At 35.5% G+C, this 12,486-nt stretch overlaps 1 protein-coding gene across 25 annotated transcripts in view; it reads right to left on the bottom strand.

The window, feature by feature from the left end:
- TRDN (triadin) overlaps positions 1-12,486 on the bottom strand; it is a 280,670-nt gene that overhangs the window by 77,856 nt on the left and 190,328 nt on the right. For 23 of the 25 annotated variants that reach the window (XR_011471806.1, XM_070417613.1, XM_070417614.1 and 20 more), the window contains 5 exons: positions 12,450-12,467; positions 10,583-10,615; positions 10,434-10,460; positions 8,184-8,210; positions 5,479-5,526 (listed from right to left, as the gene is read on the bottom strand). Coding sequence is in view for 24 of the 25 variants with exons in the window: in XM_070417613.1 (XP_070273714.1) it covers positions 5,479-5,526; positions 8,184-8,210; positions 10,434-10,460; positions 10,583-10,615; positions 12,450-12,467 (153 nt within the window). In the remaining variant the exon portion in view is untranslated. The remainder of the gene's footprint in view (positions 1-5,478; positions 5,527-8,183; positions 8,211-10,433; positions 10,461-10,582; positions 10,616-12,449; positions 12,468-12,486) is intronic. The other 2 variants (XM_070417602.1, XM_070417601.1) reach the window with 1 other exon arrangement.

A 12,486-nucleotide genomic window follows, 5' to 3' on the forward strand; every position in this document is an offset into this window, starting at 1 on the left:
AATGTGCTTGTCACCAGCCTAACTCGTTAATGAAACTTGGAACCATCTATAATAATAAAAGCGTAATATGCTAATTAGACCGGACAGCCGAACGACCTTCCAGACGTCATTCTGGACGTCCTTCTGGATGAAGCTGCGGCAGCGGGGGCTGAGGCAGAGGCGGTTAGGGGCGATCAGGCAGGCAGGCAAGTGGTTAGGGGTGATCAGGAAGGCAGGCAGGCAGGAGAATGGTTAGGAGCCAGTGGTCTCGGATTGCAAAAGGGATGTCCGACTGCCAGTTTAGGCCCGATCCCATAGGGATCCCTACAAGATCAGGCTTAAACCGGCAGTCAGACATCCCCTGAGGGGTCCCGGATTGCAAGAGGGTGCAGGCCGGGCGGAGGGACCCCCTCTCACCCCTGTGCATGAATTTCGTGTACTGGGCCTCTAGTTTATTCATAATAGGACATACTATTTGCTTCCTAATGAAATGAACTTTGTTGTATATAGTATAACCTCTGAAATATTCTTGACAAAACAACTGGAATCCAGCTAAGCCAAAGATTTAGCTTTCTTAATCAAACATAGGATATACAGAACATTTTAAATAGCATTCGGAAGAAACAATCAGAACAATAAAAGATGTCTACAGTGTAAGTGGCTATGATCTTTTCAAAAATTTAATATGAAGAAGCAGATAGATAGAGAATTGCTTTTTACAGAAAACTTGTTAAAATCACTCATTAATTATAATAGTTCATCTGCACATTCTTTTGAATTTTTCAAGTAGATAATTTCATCTGTGAGTAATGAGTTTTATTCTTACTTTTCTATTCTTGTACCTATTATTTCTTCTTCTCATCTTATTGCACTGCTGCAATAGCCAGTACAATTTGTAATAGTGGTGATAGCATACACCTTTGTCTTGTTCTAATTCTTAGGAGAAAACCTTTCCGCTTTTCTCTAGTGGCTATGATATTTGTTAATTTTTTTTTATAAAAATATATCTTAACAGATTAAGGAAGCTTCTTTCTACTCTAGTGATGAATTATATCAAATGCATCTATTATGATGCATTTATTTATTCCTGTGATTTTATTATTCTGGTTAATTACATTGATTTATTCTGGTTAATTCCTGAACCTTGGCCAGCATGGCTCAGTGGTTGAGCATCAACATATGAACCAGGAGGTCATGGTTCAATATCCAATCAGGGCACATGCATGGGTTACAGGCTCAATCCTCAGTGTGGGGCATGCAGGAGGCAACCAATCAATAATTCTTATCATTGATGTTTCTCTCTCTCCCTCTACCTTCCTCTCTGAAATCAATAAAAAATATTTTTAAAAATAATAAATAAATTGCATTCCTAAAATAAAACAAATTTGTTTGCATTTTATCTTGCACATATATTATCAGACTTGATCTGCTGAAGTCTATGCCTTTATATTCACAAGAGAAGTTAGTCTTTATATTTTGTTTCTTTTTCAGCTCCTGTTAGGTTTTGATATTAAGGTTAAAATGAGTAAATGTTCCTTATTTTCTATATTTGGAAGGTTTGGTGCAAATTGTTAATATTTCCTTAAATGTTTGAAAGAATTCACCACTGAAGCCATCTGGTTAAAATTTTCCTTGGAGAAGAATTATAATTATGGATTCAAAATATCAGTTTAATTAAAAATTTTCAAATTTATTGAAAAAGTGTTTCTAAAAAAGTAATGGAGAGAACCAAGATGGTGGCATAGGCAAATGCCTGTACTCCTGCCTCCCACAACTACATCAAAATTACAGCTAAAATACAGAACGACCATCAGCCAGAACCACCGGAAAGCTGGCTGAATGGAAATCCTACAACTAGAGAGGTAAAGAAGAAAACACACTGAGACTGGCAGGAGGTGTGGAGGCGCAGAATGGGCTGGCCCGGCACCCACATGGCTGCTTTTTTCATCAGGAGGGAGATGGTTTCTGCAGAGGCCACCTGGGAGGAGCAACGCATCCCAGCTCCACACCATACCTCCAGCCCAGGGTCCCAGAGTTGGGAAAAGAAGTCCCTACAGCAGTAAGAACTACGGGCTGTAAAAACCAGTGCAGATTGGGGCTCAGTGATACACAGGCTGCTGGAGACCCAGCTGCTCCTCTTAAAAGGCTGGCACCACGAACTGAACCTACAACCTCCCGCTTCTTCTGAACTCCAGCACCAGGGTGAGGCTCTGTCTGGCATGGGGCAGGAACTTGGGGGCAGCTTTCTTCCAGACAGAGGTGCTGGCAGCGGGCATTATTCTCATGCTGGGACCTCCCCAGGGCAGGGCTGACTGGCAGCCATTGCTGTTTGCTCCACCCTGGTGATTTCCTGAGACCCCCGCCTCACCCAATTTACAACCCCATCCAAGCTATCTACAGCGGCTTTTGCATATGAATGGTCTGTCCTTGCTCAGGCTAACATCCTGTCAAACAACCTGCAGCTGGGCCAGGGAGCCCCAAACCTATCAATAAAATGCCCAAGACCTGCACCAGCACCAGCCTGCCTTGCTTCACAGCTGAGCCTAGTCTGGACACTTCCAAACCTGATACAAAGAGGAGGAATCTGCAGATCTCTGTGTAGCTCCTGCTGGGTGGCCCCAGGCAGTGGCTGACTTTACACCTCCCTGGAGCCCCAAGAGCCAGTGTCCCCAGTGGCCAGTGTCAGACCATACCAGATTACAACTCTTCACATCCATAAGCGACACACTCAAGGGGCAGACTCAGTGAGCACTAAAGCCCCACTGAAGCAAGTCCTGCTCCATAAGATGAAGTTTGAAAGTGATATAAGAACCAGATCTTGGGAGACTTTTACATCATTTTAACAAGCTTGGACTTAATTTTATGGACAATTGTGGAAAAGAGAGTTTTTGTTGTTTATGTTTTTATTTCTCTCTCTTTTTAAAATATTTTCTATTGATTTGGGAGAGAAAGGGAGAGGGAGAGAGAGATAGAAACATCAATGAAGAGAGAGAATCATTGATTGACTGCCTCCTGCATGCCTCCTACTGGGATTGAGCCTGCAACCCGGGCATGTGCCCTTGACTGGAATCAAACCTGGAACCCTTCAGTCTGTATACCAGCGCTCTATCTACTGAGCCAAACCAGCTAGGGAGAGAGTTTTATTTTTTATTTTTATTTTTTTAAATATATTTTATTGATTTTTTACAGAGAGGAAGGGAGAGAGATAGAGAGTTAGAAACATCGATGAGAGAGAAACATCGATCAGCTGCCTCCTGCACATCTCCTACTGGGGATATGCCCACAACCCAGGTACATGCCCTTGACCGGAATTGAACCTGGGACCTTTCAGTCTGCAGGCCGACGCTCTATCCACCGAGCCAAACCGGTTTCGGCTAGGGAGAGAGTTTTAACTTAAGAGTGGTTTATTCTGTTTTAAGACTTTGATAACTTATTTTTACTGTACTGGGAGTTCTGGTAAGATGAATATTACTGAAATAAAAATAAGGAGATGAGGAAAGTGGTGAGATTGTTATAATGGTTAAACATAAGATAATGAAGATTTGAATTCAGATTAAAGGCATGGCTATGAATAGGAGGAAATATATTCAAAAATATTTAGGGAATAAAATCAGCAGAACTTGAAGATTAAGTGAAGGGGAAAAAAAAGAAAACTCAGTCACCCCCAGATTTCTAGTAAGGTGGAGAATGGATTGTGGTTTCACCAGTGATAATGAGTTGCAAATTGAGAAGAGAAAATTAGTTTATCCACTCATTTACTGGAGAGCATTATGCTAAGTGAAATAAGCCAGTCAGAGAAAGACAAGTACCATATGTTTTCACTCATATGTGGAATTGAATGAATTAACTGAACTACCAAGCAAAATAGAGATAGATTCATAGATAGAGAGAAGGCAGACAGTGAAGGGATTGAGGAAAAAAAGAAAGAGAGAGAGAGAGAGAGAGAGAGAGAGAGAGAGAGAGAGAGAAGAAAGAAAGAAAGAAAGAAAGAAAGAAAGAAAGAAAGAAAGAAAGAAAGAAAGAAAGGAAGGAAGGAAGGAAGGAAGGAAGGAAGGAAGGAAGGAAGGAAGAAAGGAAGGAAGGAAGGAAGGAAGGAAGGAAGGAAGGAAGGAAGGAAGAAAGAAAGAAGGAGAAAGAAAAGGAAAGGAAAGAAAAGAGGAAGGAAAAGAGAGAGAGAGCTCATGGACATGGACAGCAGATTAAGGGAGGGGGAGGGGATTGGGTGGAAGTGGAACAGGGCATAGAGGGGATTAATGGTGATGGAAAAATAAAATGAGGAGTTTAGGTTAAGAAAGGTTGAATTTTCCCGGTTGGTGTTGCTCAGTGGTTGAGCATTGACCTATGAACAGGAGGTCATGGATCGATTCTTGGTCAGGGCACATGCCCTGGTTGGGGCCTCAGTCCCCAGTGGGAGGGGAGCATGAGGGTGGTGGCTGATCAGTGATTCTCTCTCATAGTTAATGTTTTTATCTGTCTCTCCCTCTCTAAAAAATCAATAAAATATATTTTTTGAAAGGTTGAATTTAAAGCTGTGTATTGGGTATTTGAACATACAAGGCTGAAATTTTCTGGGAAAAGCATTTTCATGAAGTCCTGAAATGACAACATAGAATTGGGAACAGAGTTTCAACCTTGAGAGTGGACAATATTTCACAAAGAGAGGTTGTAGAATGAGAAATTCAGAGGATTAATAATGGAATCTGGGAGCATCAATGATTAAGGTGTAGAAAAAGGCAAAACAGAAAGAAATATCAGAGAATATTAGGAGAACTCAGAGACTATGTTGGCATGATAACCCAAAAGTGAGAGAAGAAACAAAATGGTAAGTGCAACTGAAAAATATAGTAATGTGAGGGCTAAATGGTCTTACTGGTTTAGTAATGATAATGTCATCCCCATTATTAAAAGCATTAATGACACAGTAGGGACAGAAGCCTCAACCTAATGGGAGATGAGAAGGGACATTGACAAGAGAAAGAACTTTGAAAACTTAAATTCCAAACTTTCCAATATGTTTCTTAAAGCAAAGTGTTTCCAAGTGAGCATTCCAAGGAACACATTTTAAAATATGATATTATTCTTCCCCCAAATGTCCATTGTTCATGTAAGTTCTCCTAGTCAAAGTTTCATTTGTTTGAGCTCTAACTACCTCGGGCAGTATTTTGTAGTTGAATGCTCTCTCCAGGCGATTGGGAAATCACTGAACTTGAACAGCTATATTTCTTCAATTTTTCAGAAATGAACTTGAAATTGAACTGCAATTACTAGTTTTAGTTTATGGCCCCAAGGAATGAAACTATTGGCATCAGAACAATGAAGGCAAGACCTTGTTAATATAGACACTATAAATCTTATGCAAATCTTATGAATTTGTTTCCATATCAAAAAAATAGTGAAATCAATAAATAGAACTCTTTAATAAGCACTAAATGTAACATTTAGAAACCTGTGCAGAAATAAGTTTTAGTCATGACACCTTTTTCTTTAAGTTGCATTTACCTTTTTTAGTTGAGGCAGCTCCAGCCTCTTCCTTGGCTCGATCAATTTCTGCAAAATTCAGATGGTAAAGAATGAGAAGTAAGTATCAGAGATGCCAGGTAGATATCGATAGTATTGTAAGTCAGACAAGACTAAACTGTCCAAAAGATAAAATGTATGTGGTACCTAAGAGCAAATCAAGCAGCAGAGAAAGTCAAACTATAAGGCACGTGTATTTTTATAAACTACGGTAGTGAACTTCTTTAAATAGCAATACAGACACTCTCTTCCAGGATTTCATAATGCAATATCAAAATTTTAGCTTATGTAAGTAGTGACCATAAAAGCAGGTAGCTTATTCCACAAAATACACTGGAATACTAATTTATTAGTTTATAATTAAATCTAAAATGATATGAGTTAGAGGAAAGAGGACTTAAAAGGCCTTCTTTGTTTGGCCTTTAATTATGGTATATCAAGAAGTATTTACATCAATCAATTAGCTTTGCATTATAAGAGATTAGCCATAATATAACACAAATTTTATTTGAATATTGATTGCTTTGAGAGAGAGAAAAAATAGAATCAAAAAGACCAAAATACTTTCTTGGAGTTTCTCTGAATATCTAGTGTGGAAGGTAGGAGAGCAGCCTTTAAGACATAATCTAAAATGCTGGTCCCAGTACAAAATGTTGGACCTCAAATCAAGACTAATTAAAGCTGAAGTTTTCTGTCATCCACAGGAAACTAAGATATAGATGTCCAGCTTGTCTGTGTCCTTCAGTATTTTCCCTGTACTGATTTTGGCTTCCTCAGGACCTAAACAATTTCACACCACAAACTCAATCACCATTCTAGCTATTCCATTTAAGTGAGTGCTAATAATATATCTCCTTTTACTCTTTCCATGGACTTGCTCTAACCCAGTCAATCTTACCTATCTTTTAAAATTCAATACCATGGAATCACATCACATACACACTTCATGTTCACTAAACTATGCATCATACTTTCTCAATCGTTCTCATAATTTAAGGTCATGTAAATTAATATCCCAAATGTTAAAGTTATATATGCAAAACTATGTACACCGTAATATATGGGTGATTTAAGGAATTTTAGAAGTATTTGTAATGATACACAATTTTTATCTTAGGCATTAACTTTACACACAACCTATTGCATATAGTAGCATGTAAAAATAAAAATTACATTGTATGGTTTTAAGGTCAAATAAATGTTTTTCCCAGAGGGGAAATGGCTGATTACATTGTTAGTAGAGAATTTAAACAATTATGAATTATCCCTAATGAATTTTTATCTTGAGAGATATACCCATGTAAAGTCCAAATCTCTCAACAATATAAGGAATTGAATATGACTTCTTTTGCAACTTTTATATTGGGTTGAAGATGATTTGGCAACCTAATTTTGTGGAAACAATGCTGATCTCTTCAAAAGTTGATTTGATAATGTGTTTCATAGATAGCAGAACTTATAAGGGTTTTTTTTATTGCAAATGAATATTTTAATCTACATGTTATGTTTTTTTTATGAAGAAAATGTTAATTTCAGAGTAATCATCAATCTAAAGTTTTCTACTAATATTGCAAAGTTATCAGTTTTGTTTTATATATATTTCTGGTAATGCATTTCTACAGACCAAGTATTAGCATCCTAAAGACTTCATAATATAAAGTTCCAATCAGATTTATATTAACTAAATTTTTTTATGAAATATAAATGGAATTTAAAATTCATGTACACCTTCTCTTTTAAAGTCTACTATGACTATATGAATACTTCCATGTGTAATTTTTAAAAGACATTTTCAATAAGTTACTCAACATTATATTTTCAAATTTTCTGTGATAGATTCATAAATTATATACTATCTCAAAAACCCAGCACTAAATAAAAAAATGAATTTGTTTTATGTATCAGTACTTTTTTAATACTGAAGGAGCTCTAACTGAAAAGAAAAAAATATTAACACATTATGCATACAATACAGGTTTAGCCATAAATTCCTATACAAAAAGCTTAGAGAATCTAAAAGTATATTTTTCTAAAATTAAATACATGCAATTATGCCAAAATAATTTTTTATTAATGACAGTCTGTTAGGTACTATAGTGAATTAAGAAATACTGACAAAATAATTAGCATTTCTCTCTAAGAGTATTTGCTATGATTGAAGCAGATGCCACAGTATATTATAGTTATCAGTCAATATTTACAATGTGAGGATACAGACGTTAAAAGGAAAACTATGACATTACAACAGTAGTAATTAATAAAATTTGGGTGGCCTCATTTTATTAAAAACAAAATGACTTCACTGGTAGACAAATTATGTTGCCTACTGGTTTGACCAAGTGATTAATCGTTAGAAATATTAAGTCTGATGTGTTTAAGAAGCCGAAGAAATCAATTAACATTCTGCAGAAGGGGAAACTAAAATACAAAAAACTCAAAAAGGGATTATGATCTGGGCAAATTAACATTTACAAATGAAAATCTATAGAGAAATTTTAATAAGCATGAACTCACAGAAAATATAAGGTTAGCTATTTATGCATGTTATTGCAACAAATTAAATGAACGTAGCGAAATATATTTGGTAAGCCAGCTTTAAAAATCAGCATTAGCATTGTCTATAACAGAAAACTTAAGTGAGTAAGCTGCTGAAATAAGCTTATTTTTTAATGTTTTATTCAACATACTTGCTTTTACTTCTTTTTCACTTGGAGCTGATAAAGACAAGAAATAATGTCTAAATTAATTACACATCTACTTGTCTCTAACATATCTTTAAGGTTATTTTCATTTTTTAAATGGGAGCTAATAAAAATAGATTTGAGGAGGAGAAAATGCAACACTGTGCCATTTCTTTTGATGTACTTTATTTAAATATATGCCATAGACCATAATTCTTTTTTCATATTCGTATACCTTCTCCCAACATAGAATGCTCATTCATAACTTATCCATTCTGTTTTCCATTCTAAAATATCTAAGAATCTTATTGTTTTCATATACAAGCCAATTCCTTTTTCTTGAAGTCTATAAAATGGTATAAAAAGTGAAGTGAATTGATAAATTATCCAATGGTTTAAAATTTTAAAATAAAGTTAATTATTGTTAAGCTTCTACATTATCATGAATCCCTAGACTGAGCAGATAATGGTTTTAAGGAATTTAAATTATTGTATTTTGTCAGGTTCAGTACTAGACAATAATGTTTAGCTATTAAAACTCTTAAAACTGATTACACTCATAGTCATTCTGTTGCTTCTCTATGCTTCTGTGTTGTTGCTTTGTTTTAGCTTTCTGCGTATATGAATAAGTGAGAATATGTGTAATGGCCCACTTGTGGAAATGTTACCCATGACCAAATAGTCTGTTTTCTGTGAGATAAACAAAAAATTTCCCTTTGAAAGGATAAGTAATAGCAATGTTAACATGAAGTGGTTAAATGTGTGATTATTTCATATGGTAAATTATTTGAAAGTCACTCATATTTAAATGCTTAAAATAAATGTTCTTAACCTACTTGATATTTCTCTTTCCATTCAATCAACCATTATCAAGTGCCCACTATATGCTGACTTCAGAATGAGCACTCTGGGAATTGAGATATAAAAGGCAATCCTTAACCTCTAAATTATGGTTATTTAAAGTGAAAAAAAGAAAAAGTAATATGATAATATCAGTATATTAAGTGTTTTTATGAAAGAAAGAAAATGATACTATGAGAACTAGTTGGAGAGACACATAAATGGATTTGGGTTGTCTGAGGAATATTATAAAGTTGGAAGAAGATTTAGAAATATGATTTCAGACCTGTGGAATTTTGTGGTCTATGGAACAGGTAAGAATATGGTAAAGCTATATTTGCATGGTCATTTACATAATATTAAGTAAATACTATTTTAATTGAAATACAATAAAATAGCAGGAGTGACTAGTAGACACACAAGAAAAATCAATGAAGATCCTTGAGTAGAAGTGTGCCAGGCAAAATCAACAGATTATGTTATAAAATAAGGTCAATAAAAAATTTCAGAAATTTGCATTTATTTTCATCTGAAACCACTAGTAGGGCAAGTTCAATGCTAGAACTTTTTAGAAAACCATTTAATATCTATACTAATTACATTTTTAGTTTTTGTTTGTTTTTATGTTTATTTTTTGGTTGTCTGATTCCCAATTCAATTTTTCACTATTAGACTATAAATACATTGAGGAAAAAAATCAACTCTACTCTCATTGAAATGCCAGAGTACTTAAGCATTTGGAATAGGGAGAGAATATTTGCTTAAAGGAAATATTTCATATATTTTTTAAAAAAATATTTTTATTTATTTCAGAAAGGAAGGGAGAAGGAGATAAATAGAAACATCAATGATGAGAAAGAGTCACTGATCAGCTGCCTCCTGCATGCCCTACACTGGGGATCAAGCCTGCAACCCGGGCATGTGCCCTGACTGGGAATTGAACTGTGACCTCCTGGTTCATAGGTCAATCAATATTTCATATTTTAAAAGCAAGCAATACCAGACACAATTACAGACAGCATTTGATCTTATTTTGTTTTTAATTTTTTTTTTTTTTACACTAAACTGTAAAACAGTGCTTCTCAGACACTGGGGATCTTAGGAGGTCGCAGATTCTAGTTCAGTAGCCTGGAGTGGGAGCAGAGATTCTGCTTTGCTTGCAAGGTTTCAGATGGTTCTGATGCTGCTGGTTCACAGCATACATTGAGCAGCAGGAGTGTCACGTAATATTTGTCTTTCATTGTCTGAAACTTTAGTCGTGTTAACTCTATGTGAAGAAGTTGGGATGGAGCGAGGGGGAGTGAGAGAAGAATTTCCTGCCCGTTCCTGTCATGGCCCTCACTGCCCTCTGAGCTGCAGCATTAATAAACACTGGGCATCTGGTAGAAAGAACCCAGCAACACTGGCCTGACTCACCTGAATGTTCCTTCTTTGGTGGCTTTGCTGTATCAAACAAGACAAGAAAAAAGTCAACATTTCATGTTATTAGATCACAATTCAGTATGTAACGGCAAATTAAATAATATCTTGAAATTAAGAAGATAGAGGCAATTAAAAATAGTTACCTGGTTCTGTTTGTTTTTCTTTCTTTTCCTGTTCTGAAACATATTATTATCGTTATTATTATTATTCCAATTTTGTGCATCCAAACTTAATTGTCTTAACACAAAGAAACATGTATGTGCTAATGCAGGACTGCGGCAAGTAATAACTGCTGTAAAAAGACTAATATTGTATATTCAGAACAAGTATTTCCTTCTACTTCTCTTCACAGAGTTCTGTCACAGAACAGCATGGAACTATTTTTGAATCTTTTCTTTCTTTTGTTTTTTGAAAAAATTGTAAGTCACAGGAATTTACAAAAATATGTACAGGAAGGTCTCATGTGCTCCTCACCCTGTGCCCCCTACCATGATTTATTTTAAGCTAAGACAAAATACAGCCTCTTAAGCTGTGTTAACTAGAAAAGTAGGAACAAAATAAGAATATAGGGTTGGAGATGTATAACTGAATGAAGTAATCTTAAAGACAAAAAAAACAACAACACCCTAGATCAAACAAATTAAAAAATGCAACAATAACAATAAAAACATGTTTTGATGATAAGCCAGAACAAATATATTCATTTGAAAAGAATCAATAGTTGTTTAGAGGACAAATCTTTTTCTTTCCCTTACTACTGCCCAATTCAAAATCCACAGATCTTTCCAAAGAGGAAAGCAGTTGAGATGTAAATGAACTTCTAAGAAGGAGTCTCTATTTATTAACTACATCAATGGCCTGAATGAAGATGGCCAGGGATCCTCAGCAAATCTGCGGGAAATTTTAAATCATATAGACTGCGACGAAGTGCGGACTTTAAGAAATATATATATAATATATATAATTTAATATATATATAATTTAATACCATTTTTTAAATCTCCAGTTATTTCTCATTTTCCTCTCGGTGCAATGGTTTACAGGGTGGTTTCTGTATTCCTGTGCCAGCGCTCCTCGGCTGCTTTGCACACACATAAATCACAACCTCCTTCATAGACAGACTGCTCCCCCTGGCTGAGCTGTAGTATAATTTCATGATTCTCTCCACAGGATATTTTAGAACATTTTTATGACAGAGACTTTCTCAGCATCCTGACCTTTTTGCAGGACCAAGTCATGCATACATATTTTTTTAAATTTGGTGTACATTTTAAAACATGATTTTAATATTATTAGGATCTTTACAACCTCTGATTTCTAATGCTAATTGAATATAGTTAAGGTAAGGATCTTTATTTCTATTTCTTAATTATGACCTATTTTCTTTAGAGGAGAGTATATGTCTGCAAAGGACATGACCTCAAGGATTTACTGAATTGTTAGCAAATAGCTTTAGTACTGTGTGTTAAAGCAACTGCAGGTGCTGCCTAAGATATGGATCCCAAGCAATGGTATTCCACAGAGCCCAGAGGAGCACTTGTAGGAGGAAAATTCATGCTATGGACAAAATGTTAGATATCATGGGAACATGCCAAGGTATTTTGGATTACAAGAAAGACAGAAATAGAAGAGAAGTTGTAAAACTGGTCTGTAAAAGAATTACTATTCAGTCTTCGCTAAGGACAGAACTAACCAGATTATCAAGACTAAATTACACCCACAGTTTTGGTTAATGGATACAGTTGTATTTTAGGTTAGGAGGCTATGGATAATATTATTAGATGATTACATGAGTTTAAAAAAGGACTCTAAGAATATAACATGCCCTGCAGTTCACACTGACCCTCCCCACTCCCAGGTTGTGTATTTTTTCATCTTGATAAAAACAACAACAAGTAATTCACATGCACAAAATGTAGAAAAGGGAGACTGGAAACTGCAAATCTACATGTGCCAGCGGGTAGTTGTATAGAGAAAAAGACACACACATATCTTCATGCATTTCCTTACTTTTCCCCTTGGGTTGTTCTGTTGAAAGAAAACCATT

The sequence above is a fragment of the Myotis yumanensis genome, unplaced genomic scaffold, assembly GCF_028538775.1.
Source record: "Myotis yumanensis isolate MYYU_CA2020_CCGP unplaced genomic scaffold, mMyoYum1.0.hap1 SCAF_6, whole genome shotgun sequence".
Taxonomy (NCBI): domain Eukaryota; kingdom Metazoa; phylum Chordata; class Mammalia; order Chiroptera; family Vespertilionidae; genus Myotis; species Myotis yumanensis.